General features: G+C 39.7%; 1 protein-coding gene across 1 annotated transcript in view; it reads left to right on the top strand.

Annotated features, from left to right (window-relative positions):
• LOC134748797 (histone-lysine N-methyltransferase ash1) overlaps positions 1-12,697 on the top strand; it is an 86,704-nt gene that overhangs the window by 43,582 nt on the left and 30,425 nt on the right. The window contains exons 5-6 of the mRNA XM_063683587.1: positions 11,981-12,154; positions 12,560-12,692. Of these exons, the coding sequence (XP_063539657.1) occupies positions 11,981-12,154; positions 12,560-12,692 (307 nt within the window). The remainder of the gene's footprint in view (positions 1-11,980; positions 12,155-12,559; positions 12,693-12,697) is intronic.

The raw sequence follows: 12,697 nt of genomic DNA, 5'->3' as shown, positions 1-12,697 counted from the left end.
TTTAAAATTATATAAAATAACGCCATCTGGTGTTGAGTAGTTGTATTAGGTGAACGTTGAGCGAGCTTTTGTGAGATGAATGAGATAATGAAAGAGTCGTATGTCATATAGCTTTGACATTATAATTTAAACCGTCACTCATGTAGCCTACAGTTGATATTCGTCCGAGAAATGTCCACCGGTAATAACTTTTTGGTATGGAAAGTTGCTACGAATCAGAGCAATTTTGTAAGTGTGTGACGTATTTTAACGTGGCTATGAATGTGTGAGTTTAGCGACACTGGTTTTCATACTAAATAGGAGTCATTTCACATCCACTAGTTTATTAATTCGTGAGCAGAAGCATAATTTTTTTCGTGATTTCGGGGTTGGTCCTATAGTAAAAGTTTTTCAGACTTATATTTGTATTCACCTCGCAGTTGTCGCAGTGTGTGCCTAATATTTAAAAAACACTGCATTTGTGTAATCGGAGGCCTAACTTTTACAAGTTCTTCTGAGCCTGAAGGCTCATACTTACCCGTAATTGGTAAGCGATTGGAATGACACCTCATTGCGTGGGCTACCGACTGATTTATACTTGCAAGCGCGACTGCCCAGCAATTACTCGTGTTTACTTACCTGAAGATGCTTACGTGGCGATTATCTGTGCTCCACGTCGCGGAAGATACCAACGGTCGTATCATTACTGATACCATTACGACATTTTATATTTAAGGCTACAGTCACTGTGGAATATAACGTTTTGATATGTTAGCTCTGAAATGATTTGAAAACAACTTGGCATCTAAACGTCACCAACCCCTGAGGCTGGAGGCTACCGTGAATACCGAAATTCGCAAATTGCGGGGATCTTTCTATTTTACTCCAACGAAGGCGTAATTAGAGTGACAGAGAAACATGCCCGCAATTTGCGAACTTCGATTTTCGCGGTTATATACCCGGTCTTGTAGGTAGGTAGGTACCTCTAATAGATAATTGCTACAGCTTCTAAAGGTTTACCACTTAGGTTGGTAAATGATATCGCACGGTGATTTTTTAGTAGAAGTATCTGAATTTTCGGAGAAAAACTATTTTATTTATAAAAAAATTACTTAACAAACAAATCAGCTTTATGCGGCCAAGCTTTCATTCAGTTCGTAGCTGACCATAATAACTTGTTATTACTAACAGCCTCAGCTAATCGGTAGACCTATATATAGAAGCTACCTACAAGTTATATTCACATTGGCCGTGGAAAATAATGTTGTAATGTTAAATTAATGGTACTTAATGTACCTATCGCCTTGTATCATTTAAAAAATTGTTCCTGCGCACTCGACGCACTACTCTTATACAGAAACAATTCCCTGGCACACTATTTATGCCACCTGCGCATGAAGGCTGCTTGTGTGGTAGCACATAGGTACGTACAATAAAGCCAATAAAACACCAGGTATATGTATAATTGTATACTGAGGACGTATATTTTATAGCATAAACGATGACAATGACAAGCCTCTCTCATCTTGTTGGAGTTTATTATACAGCTGTTGATTTAAAAGAGCTGTGCGCTGATGCATCGCAAGTTATGGAAACTTATCCCAAAAGGTTCTTTTGTATTTATTTTACACGTGGATTTCATTTTTATTCCTTATCCTCGTATTATGATGTACTCTTTGATGTGTATTTGCATATTCTTTGACTCGGATACGTCCGAGTGGTCGCTTTGTTCATGATGATTCAATAACTCAGTGGAACCAAAATGATTCTAAATGCGTTTGAAATTGGGATGACTTTAATGTTTATGTTTGCCATCTTAAATTGCCATGATCTGCTCGAGTGTAACAAAAAACGTGTAATAGACAATGAGTTTACATTCGAAAATATGGAGGTGGTTGAACTCATAGAGCATAAATATTTTTTGTTCGTTTTTTGCTCCCTGTAAAAAGTACGCTAGCATTGCGGAGACGGAGTGCGGGTATGCATTGAGTCCAGCACGATATAAATAAACTGACGGGTACTTACTTATTATACAGGTTTTGTAACTTATTCTGATACACATCGACGGTTGATCATTCAAATATTTAAAGTTAGATAAACAACTTTTATTTCATCAAGTTATCACCAATATTATAATTCGCAACTAACTTGAGTTATGAGCTAACGATTAAAGAATTCCATAAGAGTAAACTAAGATTATCGGCGATATAATTTATAGATATAAGCGATACACATCATGAATATAAATGAGCGTTGGACAAAAACGAGATGTGTCTGCGGGAATAATAAGAGTCGATCGACAGTAGACGCGTCCTTGAGCGCGGAGCCTTGATGAGTACAATCAACCGCCGGACAGTCAGGGCTACCACGAGGCTTAGCGTAGTCTAGCCAACAGCGCTCTTTCACTCTATCTCTATCTGTGAGAGGGAGTTTCCGACCCATCCCGACCCAGTTTCAACATTAGCGTACGAAAATTTACGCTTTGAACAATAGTAATAAGTTTCGGGATAATAAGAGGCGTAACGGTCTCCCTACATATGTCGACGCGGAATCGGAAAAAGCCGATAGAAAAACACCTTTATGTGTGCATTGTCTGCGCAATAAGAGCGAAAGAGGCGTCGTCACGTCGGCAGGCGTCGGCCGATGCGAGCCGAGCCGAATGACGAATTTTTCGCTCTTATTGCGCAGACCTAAAGGTTTTTTCTATCGGCTTTTGCCGATTCCGCGTCGACATATGTAGGGAGACCCGTAGACGGTTGCGTCTTAGATGCGTCTTTGAGAAGCTTTGGGGTCGTTCATTAGGATGGTATTCCGCCTGTCCAATGTGTATCTGCATCTCACATTTTGCTTAGTGAGAGAGTGAGACGCAATGCACATTGGACCAAGATATTGCCGGCCGTGGCTAATATACATGTGACGCCTGTGACGTAATGTGGTACCCTTTGATGAGTAGAAATACTACATATTTTGCCTAAGGCGTAGTTTGTGAAGTTAGGGCTTGTAGAGTTAGAAGCTTGGCTCGACATGAGATCTGATAACTTATTACAGCCACAGCCATTATGGTCCCGTCTTAGCAGAATTTTACAAGAAAAATGTGTTTGGTGAAATTTCTGAAATATTACTGAAATTATATTCCAGAAGTTGCAAAGTTAAATTCTTACGGCAGATAATTGATATTGATATGAACAGTCGTTCACTCTGGTGTGACAGCTGGCGATAGCATAAGTAGTTATAGTCAACGTTTTTTTGATCCACAAGTTCCAAGTCATTCAGCCCGTCTGAAATCCAGACCTGACCTTTGACCTATCATTAACACTGACGGAAGCGCTCAATTTACAACCGTAGTTTTATTCATTTAATGGATATCCAAATATCTAGGGGGAAAAAAAACCTAACCAGTTACTATCTTCATTGATTGGTGTACACTACTATCACAGTGGAAGTCAGACCACAAATCAAATTGTAATTATGTGGTACTGAGCTTCTTCATTTTAATTATAGGTACCTCGCATTTTATGGGTCTCTGGTTTATTATCTTTAGGCGTCGAGATAGTTAATAAAACATGTGCTTCTGTTCAATTAAATGTATTTAGATAATAATATAATTGTATATTGCTTAGTCGCTATAGTCGTCCTAAATGTCATCAAAGTCGAATTAAATGAACACAATATTGTGTATTTTTTTTAGGGGTTTTTTTTACTTCGTTTTTTGATGGGTTACATTACAAATATCAAAATGGTAATTTCAGTAAGTACTATAATAGTCTATTTAGTAAATGTAGGTACTTTTCCTACTATGAGGGTAAATCGTTATTAGTTCCCGAAGGTTACAACCCTAAGATAAGATGTTGCGTAGGTGCTAGCAAGTGTAACAGAAAAAACAAAAGAATGAAAATAAATGGGCGCGAATCGCCTATTAGCGCTGTGGTCGATGTCAGATAGTCGCCGATGCGGCCGTATTTGTAGTGGCCGATTACCCACCATCTCCCCATTGACAATTTAAACCTTATTGAAAATAAATAAGGACCAGCGATGGACAGTTAAGTATTTCTGTTAGTATATAGCCAAGAAAAAACCGGCCAAGCGCGATTCCTTTCTCACAATCGAGAATTTCGCTCTGTGTGATGTCGATGCGATGCATTGTACTATTGAAAGGAACGTAATTATGAAAGTATGTGTGTATCGAAGCACTTTATTGGACACGATTACGGTTTTATGTAGTTCAGATACAAAGACGAACGCTCAATAAGGGATAATATGTAACTACTAGACCTTTTTTTCATTTGTTTCAAAGTAATAATTTCTTTTCTGTACCTACATAATATGTAATTATGTTTTTTTTCCTTTGGTATAATCGTTTAAATTAATCGTATAGGCGGTCTAGCTAGTTACATGTTTTGCAAGAATCATGCCAGTGATGAGGCATTTTCACTCCATTCACTTCACTGACTTCCGCTGTTACTCGTCAGGGTGTTATTTTAAATCAGGCTTGACACCAAAAGGTACGCGATAACAGAAACAATAACAACACTAGATCAAACAATTCAAAATGATCACAGGTATCACATTCACTACCAAATAGGTACAAAAAATTCCGCAGTACAAAGTTACAAACCATTCTCTCCAAGAACCGAACTTATTAAACAAAATACCAAATACCAGGGGATAATTATACTTGTACTGAATTAAAATTGAAGTCCATTAATCAGGCACGTTTTACAAAACGAACCGAGCAAGTAAACATGTCCCTGTTTAACTTCAATCGTATCTCGGACTTAACCCGTCAACTTATCGAATATAAATTCTCTTAATAATCGTTACCAATTACGTGAGCGTTCGGCCTCGGAACCCTCTAGTTCGCAAAAAGTTTCCAACGTCCATAAACTACGTAGGATTACAATCCTTTTACCCATTTGTTTAAGGAACATTTTAAATTGTGAAATGCTCGTATGATTGGTGCTTAGCGTGAATGACTGCCGCGAAGCCGGTCCGCGTCTCTGGAGATATGCTGGACGTTATGAAACCGCTGCACGCTGCTGACAAACTACCGAGTGTTACGTGAATGTGCCCTTTTAGACCACTCGCCACGTTCTCGCCTACCTACCTAGCTTATTATTTGGATAACAGTTTTGTTATTTTTTATGTACAATAAAGTATATACATACATACATACATAACCTTATCAAAATAATAGAGTGGCTCGATTACTTCCCGACTTGAATGCTCGGGCCATTTTCAAAAGCAGTGCTTTTCCGTGCTTGTTAATAGTCTTACGGTGCAAGGGTTTCTAATGTTTCTATTAATCAATGATTACTTTTTTTTGATCATTCGGTTCCCATTGTCCCATAGTGCCCTTTATATTTCGAGTTTCAAGGTCTTCATTTTAGTCGCAAAGGGCAGGCTCCGAAAGATTAATCCTCTCGATTACCATTAAATAACAAGGAAAAATATATTCAAGCTCGGTAGCAATTTATTAATCTTAACTGATAATTATCTGCCGCAGATACGAACCGTGTAATCGCAATTGGCGGACAATGACATTTAGGTGCGACCTCTCTCTTTGCGCGCCGACACCGCACCGATCGGTTATCACGGCAGTCAAGTTCACGGCCCTACCGCACCGCGAAACGCTTCCCACTCACTTAATACAATATCTGCACATTGAAAATAAAAATGGAGCGCAACAGGCGAAACAATGTTAAACTGTGGAATTGTGGATACGGCATTTGAGAGCGACCTTTCTCCCACTGTATCGCGCGATTTGATATCGCCCGCGGCTGTTTATCGCCTATCGCGGCGGTCAAGTTCACGGCCCGGTCCGACGTCCTATACACCAGTGCGAAACGATTTCTCATTCAGCAGTTACCGTACCTATTTCTTGTATTGTACCCTAAGATTTGTTGCTTGGAATTCAATCCAGAATCCACCAACACGTTCCAATTTTGGAAAGATAATAGTAAACAAAACTCAATCTAACCCAATATTCAGGATTTTTTTACCTGAGTGCTAAGGAATACAATAGCTATCGAAGATAAATAATCGCAGATTTGAGCCTGGCCAAGTAGGTCAACTTTCGTTTACCTATGTGTTAACATTGAGCCAATAGAAACGACCTTTTACTATCTTTTGTTAAAGTCACGAAGTATGTGAAAGGTAGCTCTCCACTCCACTTGTATCGAGCATAGATGTTGTAATATATCTTGGCTACGACTTGCCGAAGGCAAGGAACATGTCAATTGAGCATGCTAACCCGGAGGCTACACAAATGAGGACGCACCTTAACACATCTCGCAGACGCTAGAAACCGCTCAATTATGCGCGGTACGTGTTTGCGCGTGCTAAGTGCTTTCTAGCCTCATTCATTACGTACTTATTTAATATCATCTCCGAACCTCAATAAACGATAATTTCGTCTGTTATTCTACCGGCGTTTCCCGGTCATCGACCCGACGATCTGTTTGTCGATTGTCGACATCCACACTCGTAGTTAATAGCAAAAACAATTTCAACACAAGGATAGTTTTTGTTGCGTCACTGCGTCAACGACACTGCCGAGAACAGCTTTTTACTTGGTTAAATTGGAGTCTTGTTGTTTTTTTTTCCATTATTTCATCCTAAATTGGTAGATGTATTATATTGATGCTAGTTTTTTTTGCAAAATGGTCTGGATTTTCGCGCTTCATTAGTTATCAATCGTTGCACTATTATTCTGTCAGTTTTTTCTCGAAAAATAAAGCCTAAGATTGAACTTCTTAACTATACCGAACGTCATATCCAACACTTACTGATTTTTACCGACGTATTCAGAGATTTTCTTGACTTTTCACACGCTAAGAGATGTAGAGGTACATCATATTATTATTAGCCGTAGCCGTATGTACCTATACATACGTATATTGAAAGTTAAAACTACAACCATCCAACCAAGATGTAAGATTTCTTAGCACTGCTATAACTTTTACATAGTTTCGCTTGTTAGCTAGGAGCGATCGTGAATAAAATCGACACCGAAGACCGTAATGTATGCGATGGCGATAGCATATTGTTTGTTTGAGGCCCGCTGTCAGATATAAATCTCCGCAGATCACGAGCCCGTTAATGTGATATTCGTGTCGGCGCCGTCTGTGTTACCGTTATCCCATTGTCGATTCAAATGCTCAGAGCTTTCATATTTGTCTATGTAGCAATTGTATTATTTCGCTGCATGCCCCAGATGGTTCAGAAAGCTCTGATTCGAATGCGTGTTTGAATTCGCCAGGCCTTATTCGATCGGAACAGTTATGCTGATCGCGTCATTAGTCGCAGCTCTGAGTGGCAGCCGAGTTGCGAAATAATACGTGTACAATTGGGAATGTAATGGACCACCTACTTGCGCCCTTGTCGTGGTCAGGATTGAAACGTAAGATCAGATATTGTCTGTCATCACGCCTAACCTTTTAAAAATAATCGCCCGTTCTGTGTAAAAAAACGGCGGCAATTAATAAACAAAGTTTATCTACACCATCATCCCAGATATGTTATGGATTAGTGGGGAATCCACTTTGCCTTAACGTAGTTTGTTAGTGTCATACAGATGTATGTATGATTCGAACAAACGCTGTTACGAGTAGGTATTATAGTAAATTCCAACATCAAAATCCGAACTGGATATAAAATATCAAAACTGCAATTGTGATATCATAAAAGCTGGCCTGTTGGTAATAATTTTACCTTAACCATGGCTAGTTTTTATTGTTTATAAATTCATTTTTAGTTGCAAGTAAACCTGCACGTATGATAAGTTTATGGGGTAGTTTCCACGGCGATTGATATGCGGCCGTGATAAGGCCGTCGGCCACGCGACATGTGCTCAACCCCTTCCAGAGGGTTGTTCGCCCTTCCGCCTTATTGATTAGCACCCTCGCCACTACCTTAATAGTAAAAACAACACTCCGAATAACCCAGCGTTTACTCATTGCCTAGGTACGTAGGTACAAAATAATACAGAGTACCTACTAGATTTTAAATGAAAGTAAGTTATTTTATTTTAACACGCTACAAGTCCAGCACTAGTCTTGGCGAGAAGTCGTTGCTTCAAGAAATCTCGCCAAGATGATAACAATCGTTGATGGAAAACGTCAAACGAAACTTGAATAATCTTTCTGGTTTAACACATTGGTTGACTGGTAGAGAATGCCTTAAGGCATTAAGTCCACCATTTGTACCTTCATGTATTGTGCAATAAAGATTAAATAAATAAATGTATGGAAATGATTACGTGACTTTTCGTAGCATCTGTCATCCCTATAAATATTTATTTTTCATTTAATGAATAGAATCAGGCGTTACTTTGCGGAAATCCATATTAATTAATACAAAAATATTACTTTGTTAATCCGCGAAAAGATAACGTGCTAGCCAATCAGTTCCGTTGCTAGGCGTCAGACCGCCGTCAACACCTCCAGCATCTCCTGAGAATGCCTCGTAGAGAGGCGAAACACGTGCCGAATCGTAGAGGATAAAACCAAACGGAGACGCCTTGTCTGTAATTTTCTGTACAAAAAATTCTGCCGATTTTTACGGGGGAGGGGAACGTCTAATGTATACGTAACGTAAAAATAGCCAGTTGCAAAGTAATATTTTTGTATTAATTACTTTTCGTTTGGCGTTTATCGATGTACGCTAGTGATTTTGGCTAAGCCCCCAGATATTACAAGTCGAACAATGTTCATACATTTTCGAAGGTAGCTTACTGTCGTTATACCTTATACTTACTACAACTGCTTACGCTCAAAATTCCCACTTGAGACTGTTCGACGGCGCTAAGGCTTGCATCTCACGATCTAGGATTGAAATTGACGGAGCATTAAAATATGATCACGCCTGTCAGCACTCGATAATCAACACTAATGATTTCACTCTCGTTTTTTCGAATCCTTTACTGAACTGAAATAGAGTAAGATATTTATAACTTCTATTAAGAATGTGGGGCGCTCTAAATTTATACTCACAGTCAGGTGTTCACTGTTCCGATTAATGGATTTCACAGCTGTTAATTAAATGGTATTGTCATTTTAATAATCCGCGATCAAGTATGTTAATAGGCAATACCATTTAAAGGAACATATAGCCAGTCGTTAAATTTTATGTCGCCGCATATGAGATTTGAATGGCTAGTTGGTGTGTATTGCGGTCACCTAGGGCCATATAATACGTAGACTACCCCTCATAGGCTCGTAATAAGACTTACAGTCATCAAATCTCTCTGGTCGTTCCCTCACGGCTGAGGATCGTTGTTGTCACTGGATAATCTACATTTGAAGTTCATAATTTGTCCCTAATGTACCCATTGGCTTCTGTTCATCACGCCTCTTTCATAAAAGCAATGCTTAGAGGAAATCGTTTCCTTTTGATCGGTCCACTTAGTTGGAGACTAGCCTCTACGCTTGCCTTCTGTTCTCCCAACCTCTATCTATGGCATCCTGGTAGCTATGTGCCATTTAAATAAACTTATAAATATTATAGGACAATCTTAAATACATAGAAAACACCCATAACCCACACACCCATGTAGAAACTTTATTAAACATGATGTTAAAATATTTTCATTAAGGAAACTGTAAGTCTAGCTTTAAGAAAATTTCCAGTGTTATGTAAATAAATAAAATAACTCGGGAACAAATAACTGTGATAAACACACAAATACGAGTAAATGCCCGTGCCCCTACCAGGATTCGAAACCGACTAGTCTAGGAAGCCGTTAAACCATATGATATGACAATTGACTTAAATAAAAAATATTGACTGTAGAATAATGCACCATGTCTTGCGCAGTCATCACTTATTTCTCCCATTACGCAATTTGCGCATAACCAATAGGTTCTATCAAATAGGTAAGTGATCTGCGTCATTACAACACCTCTGTCGTGGCAAATCGCCGCTCGGCAATTGCACTCACCTCACTCGCTAACTTGCAATAATGATATTTATTAAACTAACGAAATATAGGTCTTGCCTTTTACGGCTTTGATTTGCTCAGATTATGACTGACTCCAAGAATTACCTAAGCTACACGATATTTTTGGTTTCTAATCTATACTGGGTGATTTTGGGGTCACGATCCGGAATGTCAAAACCTAATGAAATGCATCAAAATACGAGTGTGGGTTTAAAAAACGAACGTAGTCAGTTTCTTAAAAGGATCGCACGAGTGTTTTAATGCCTAATTATGTACAGCCACTTAAGTCTTGACAGCTGTTTCTAATTTGAGCTCGTAACCTTACAGAAATCGATACTGTATATTCAAGAAAAGAGCGTACTCCCATCTTAAAGGCCGGCAACGCACTTACAACCCCTCTGGTGTTGCGGGTGTCCATGGGCGGCGGTAATCGCTTACCATCAGGTGATCCGTCTGCTCGTTTGCCTCCAATTTCATAAAAAAAATTAAAGTACATATTTTACCTACTACCACAGACAAGAAAGTTCTCATAGTAAAATTGGTTGTAAGTTGTAATAATGCTGGTTATTTCCTACGGTTTCTGAACGCATTTTAGAGCACTAATGATATTTGCGTAGATAAATGTATTAAGATGGTCATACTAAACAGGGTTTCCCATTGGAATGATATGAAAATCGAAAAAAAAAAAATACCCTGCCCTCAAGGTGTCCACAACATTTTGGTGGTTGAATATGGGAAAATATGTTTAGTTTAGTTTATGACCATCTTAACACATTTTTGACACTCACCCACGACCCAAAATCACCCAGTATAAGACTGATATCACTAGCTTTGTGGCTCTAATATTTTTTATTTATTTTTGCGTTTGAGGCTCATAAGTTTACGCAGGGTCGTTCGCGTATCTTTTTGCAATGCAATAAGACCCGCTCACGTCTTTAATAATTTAAAGTACCTACCTACCTACCTAATGTAATTACCTACCAGTGGTTTGCGAATTAAAATGCAAGGTAACGATCATGACATCAGTATAGATTTCATTTCCATAAACTTAATTGTTCGGATTAAAGATCATTCTTACTTATAAATATACGAGGTTGGGTAATCCATGTCGCAATACGAGTATACAAAACTCAAGGGAGATATAATATACCTTACTTACTTACTTACTTAATGGCGCAGCGACCCAAAATGAGTCTTGGCCTCCGACACGAGTATACGCCAGTCGTCTCGATCCTGTGCCATCTCCCGCTAGTTATCGGCATGCAGAGCGCTCAAATCTACTCCAACAGCATCGCCCCAGCAATACATGGGACGTCCGATCGGCCTCCGCCCCACCTGGCGTCCCAAGTACGCCCTTTTAACGCCGCGATCCTCCTCCATTCTCAAAACGTGGCCGAACCAGCGGAGACGGTGAGCTTTTGTCTCGCCTATAATGTTGGGTGCAATAATATACCTACTTACTCGTATATTGTATTCTAATATTTATCTTAGAAATTCATTATTGCATTATAAAATCTTCAACAGAAAGGATAATTAAACACCTCAATCAATCTGTGTATGATCTATGTACATACAATAGTAGATTGTGTCACTAGGGAGCAAAATGACATAATATTTACGGCGAGGGCGCACATTGGATCCTAAACGAAGCGAAGATTTCTATAATAGAATCCCGAGTGGCGAGGGATTCTAAAGTAGAATCCTGAGCGTAGTGAGGGATTCAAGTGTGTTACGCCCAAGAGAAATAATTTTGCTGACATGTGGCACATGCTGCTTTTCACACCACCTATGAGGTAATTATAATGTTTAAAAATATTTAAGCTAAAAAAATAATGTGCAATTTTTTGTTAAATAGTGTCCTAAAATAGAAAAGTGTTACTTTGATCACTCCTAGCAGGGAAGAAAAAGCCCTTTTTCGAATTGGTGATGTGAAAAACTACTTAAAAAACATAATAAAATAATTTGATTTGTTCCCAAACTTGTTTATTTTCATTCAATTCATCTTTTGATAAGTGACTTTAAATTAAAGTATGAAGACTAATTGAAACATTTTCTTGTCAACAGTTCGCGTCACAAACGCCGGAGAGCGCGGTCAGTAGCAGCACGTCGTCGTCCTCTTCCTCTTCGTCCTCCTCGTCCTCGTCGTCTTCCGACTCGGACTCGGCCGAGGCCGCCGGCTCGGCGCACGCCTCCCCGGACGACTCCAGCGCCGCCCTCGTCGCTGCTTGCCAGCTACAGGTAACGTTTGTATTAGAGTACAGTCTTGTCAACAGTTCGCGTCACAAACGCCGGAGAGCGCGGTCAGCGGCAGCACGTCGTCGTCCTCTTCCTTTTCGTCTTCGTCGTCCTCGGACTCGGACTCGGCCGAGGCCGCGGGCTCGGCGCACGCCTCCCCGGACGACTCCAGCGCTGCCCTCGTCGCTGCTTGCCAGCTACAGGTAACGTTTGTATTAGCGTACACTCACTAACTACGGACCAGTGTCCGGCAAAATGTATTTTCACGCCTCTAAGGCACTGACAATAGGGTCGTGTAAATATATTTTTTAAACGTTAGCTTGTAAAGATGTTTGTGAACACAACCGTTACATTATACAAAAAAACGTATCTACCTCGATATGACGCTAACATGAAATTTGTTTCTAGGTTATTGATGATGCGGACCTCGCGGAATTATTTCCGGAACAAACATCGAGCGCCACGACGCAGCAGCCCAATTTTCCCGCGTTCGTCGGCGCCGCAGCAGCTGACAACGATGAGAAGTCCATGGCCGACAATGGTGAG

Source organism: Cydia strobilella, chromosome 17 (genome assembly GCF_947568885.1).
Source record: "Cydia strobilella chromosome 17, ilCydStro3.1, whole genome shotgun sequence".
NCBI lineage: Eukaryota > Metazoa > Arthropoda > Insecta > Lepidoptera > Tortricidae > Cydia > Cydia strobilella.
Note: the sequence above shows the minus strand (reverse complement) of the source record. Positions and strands in the feature narration are given on the sequence as shown.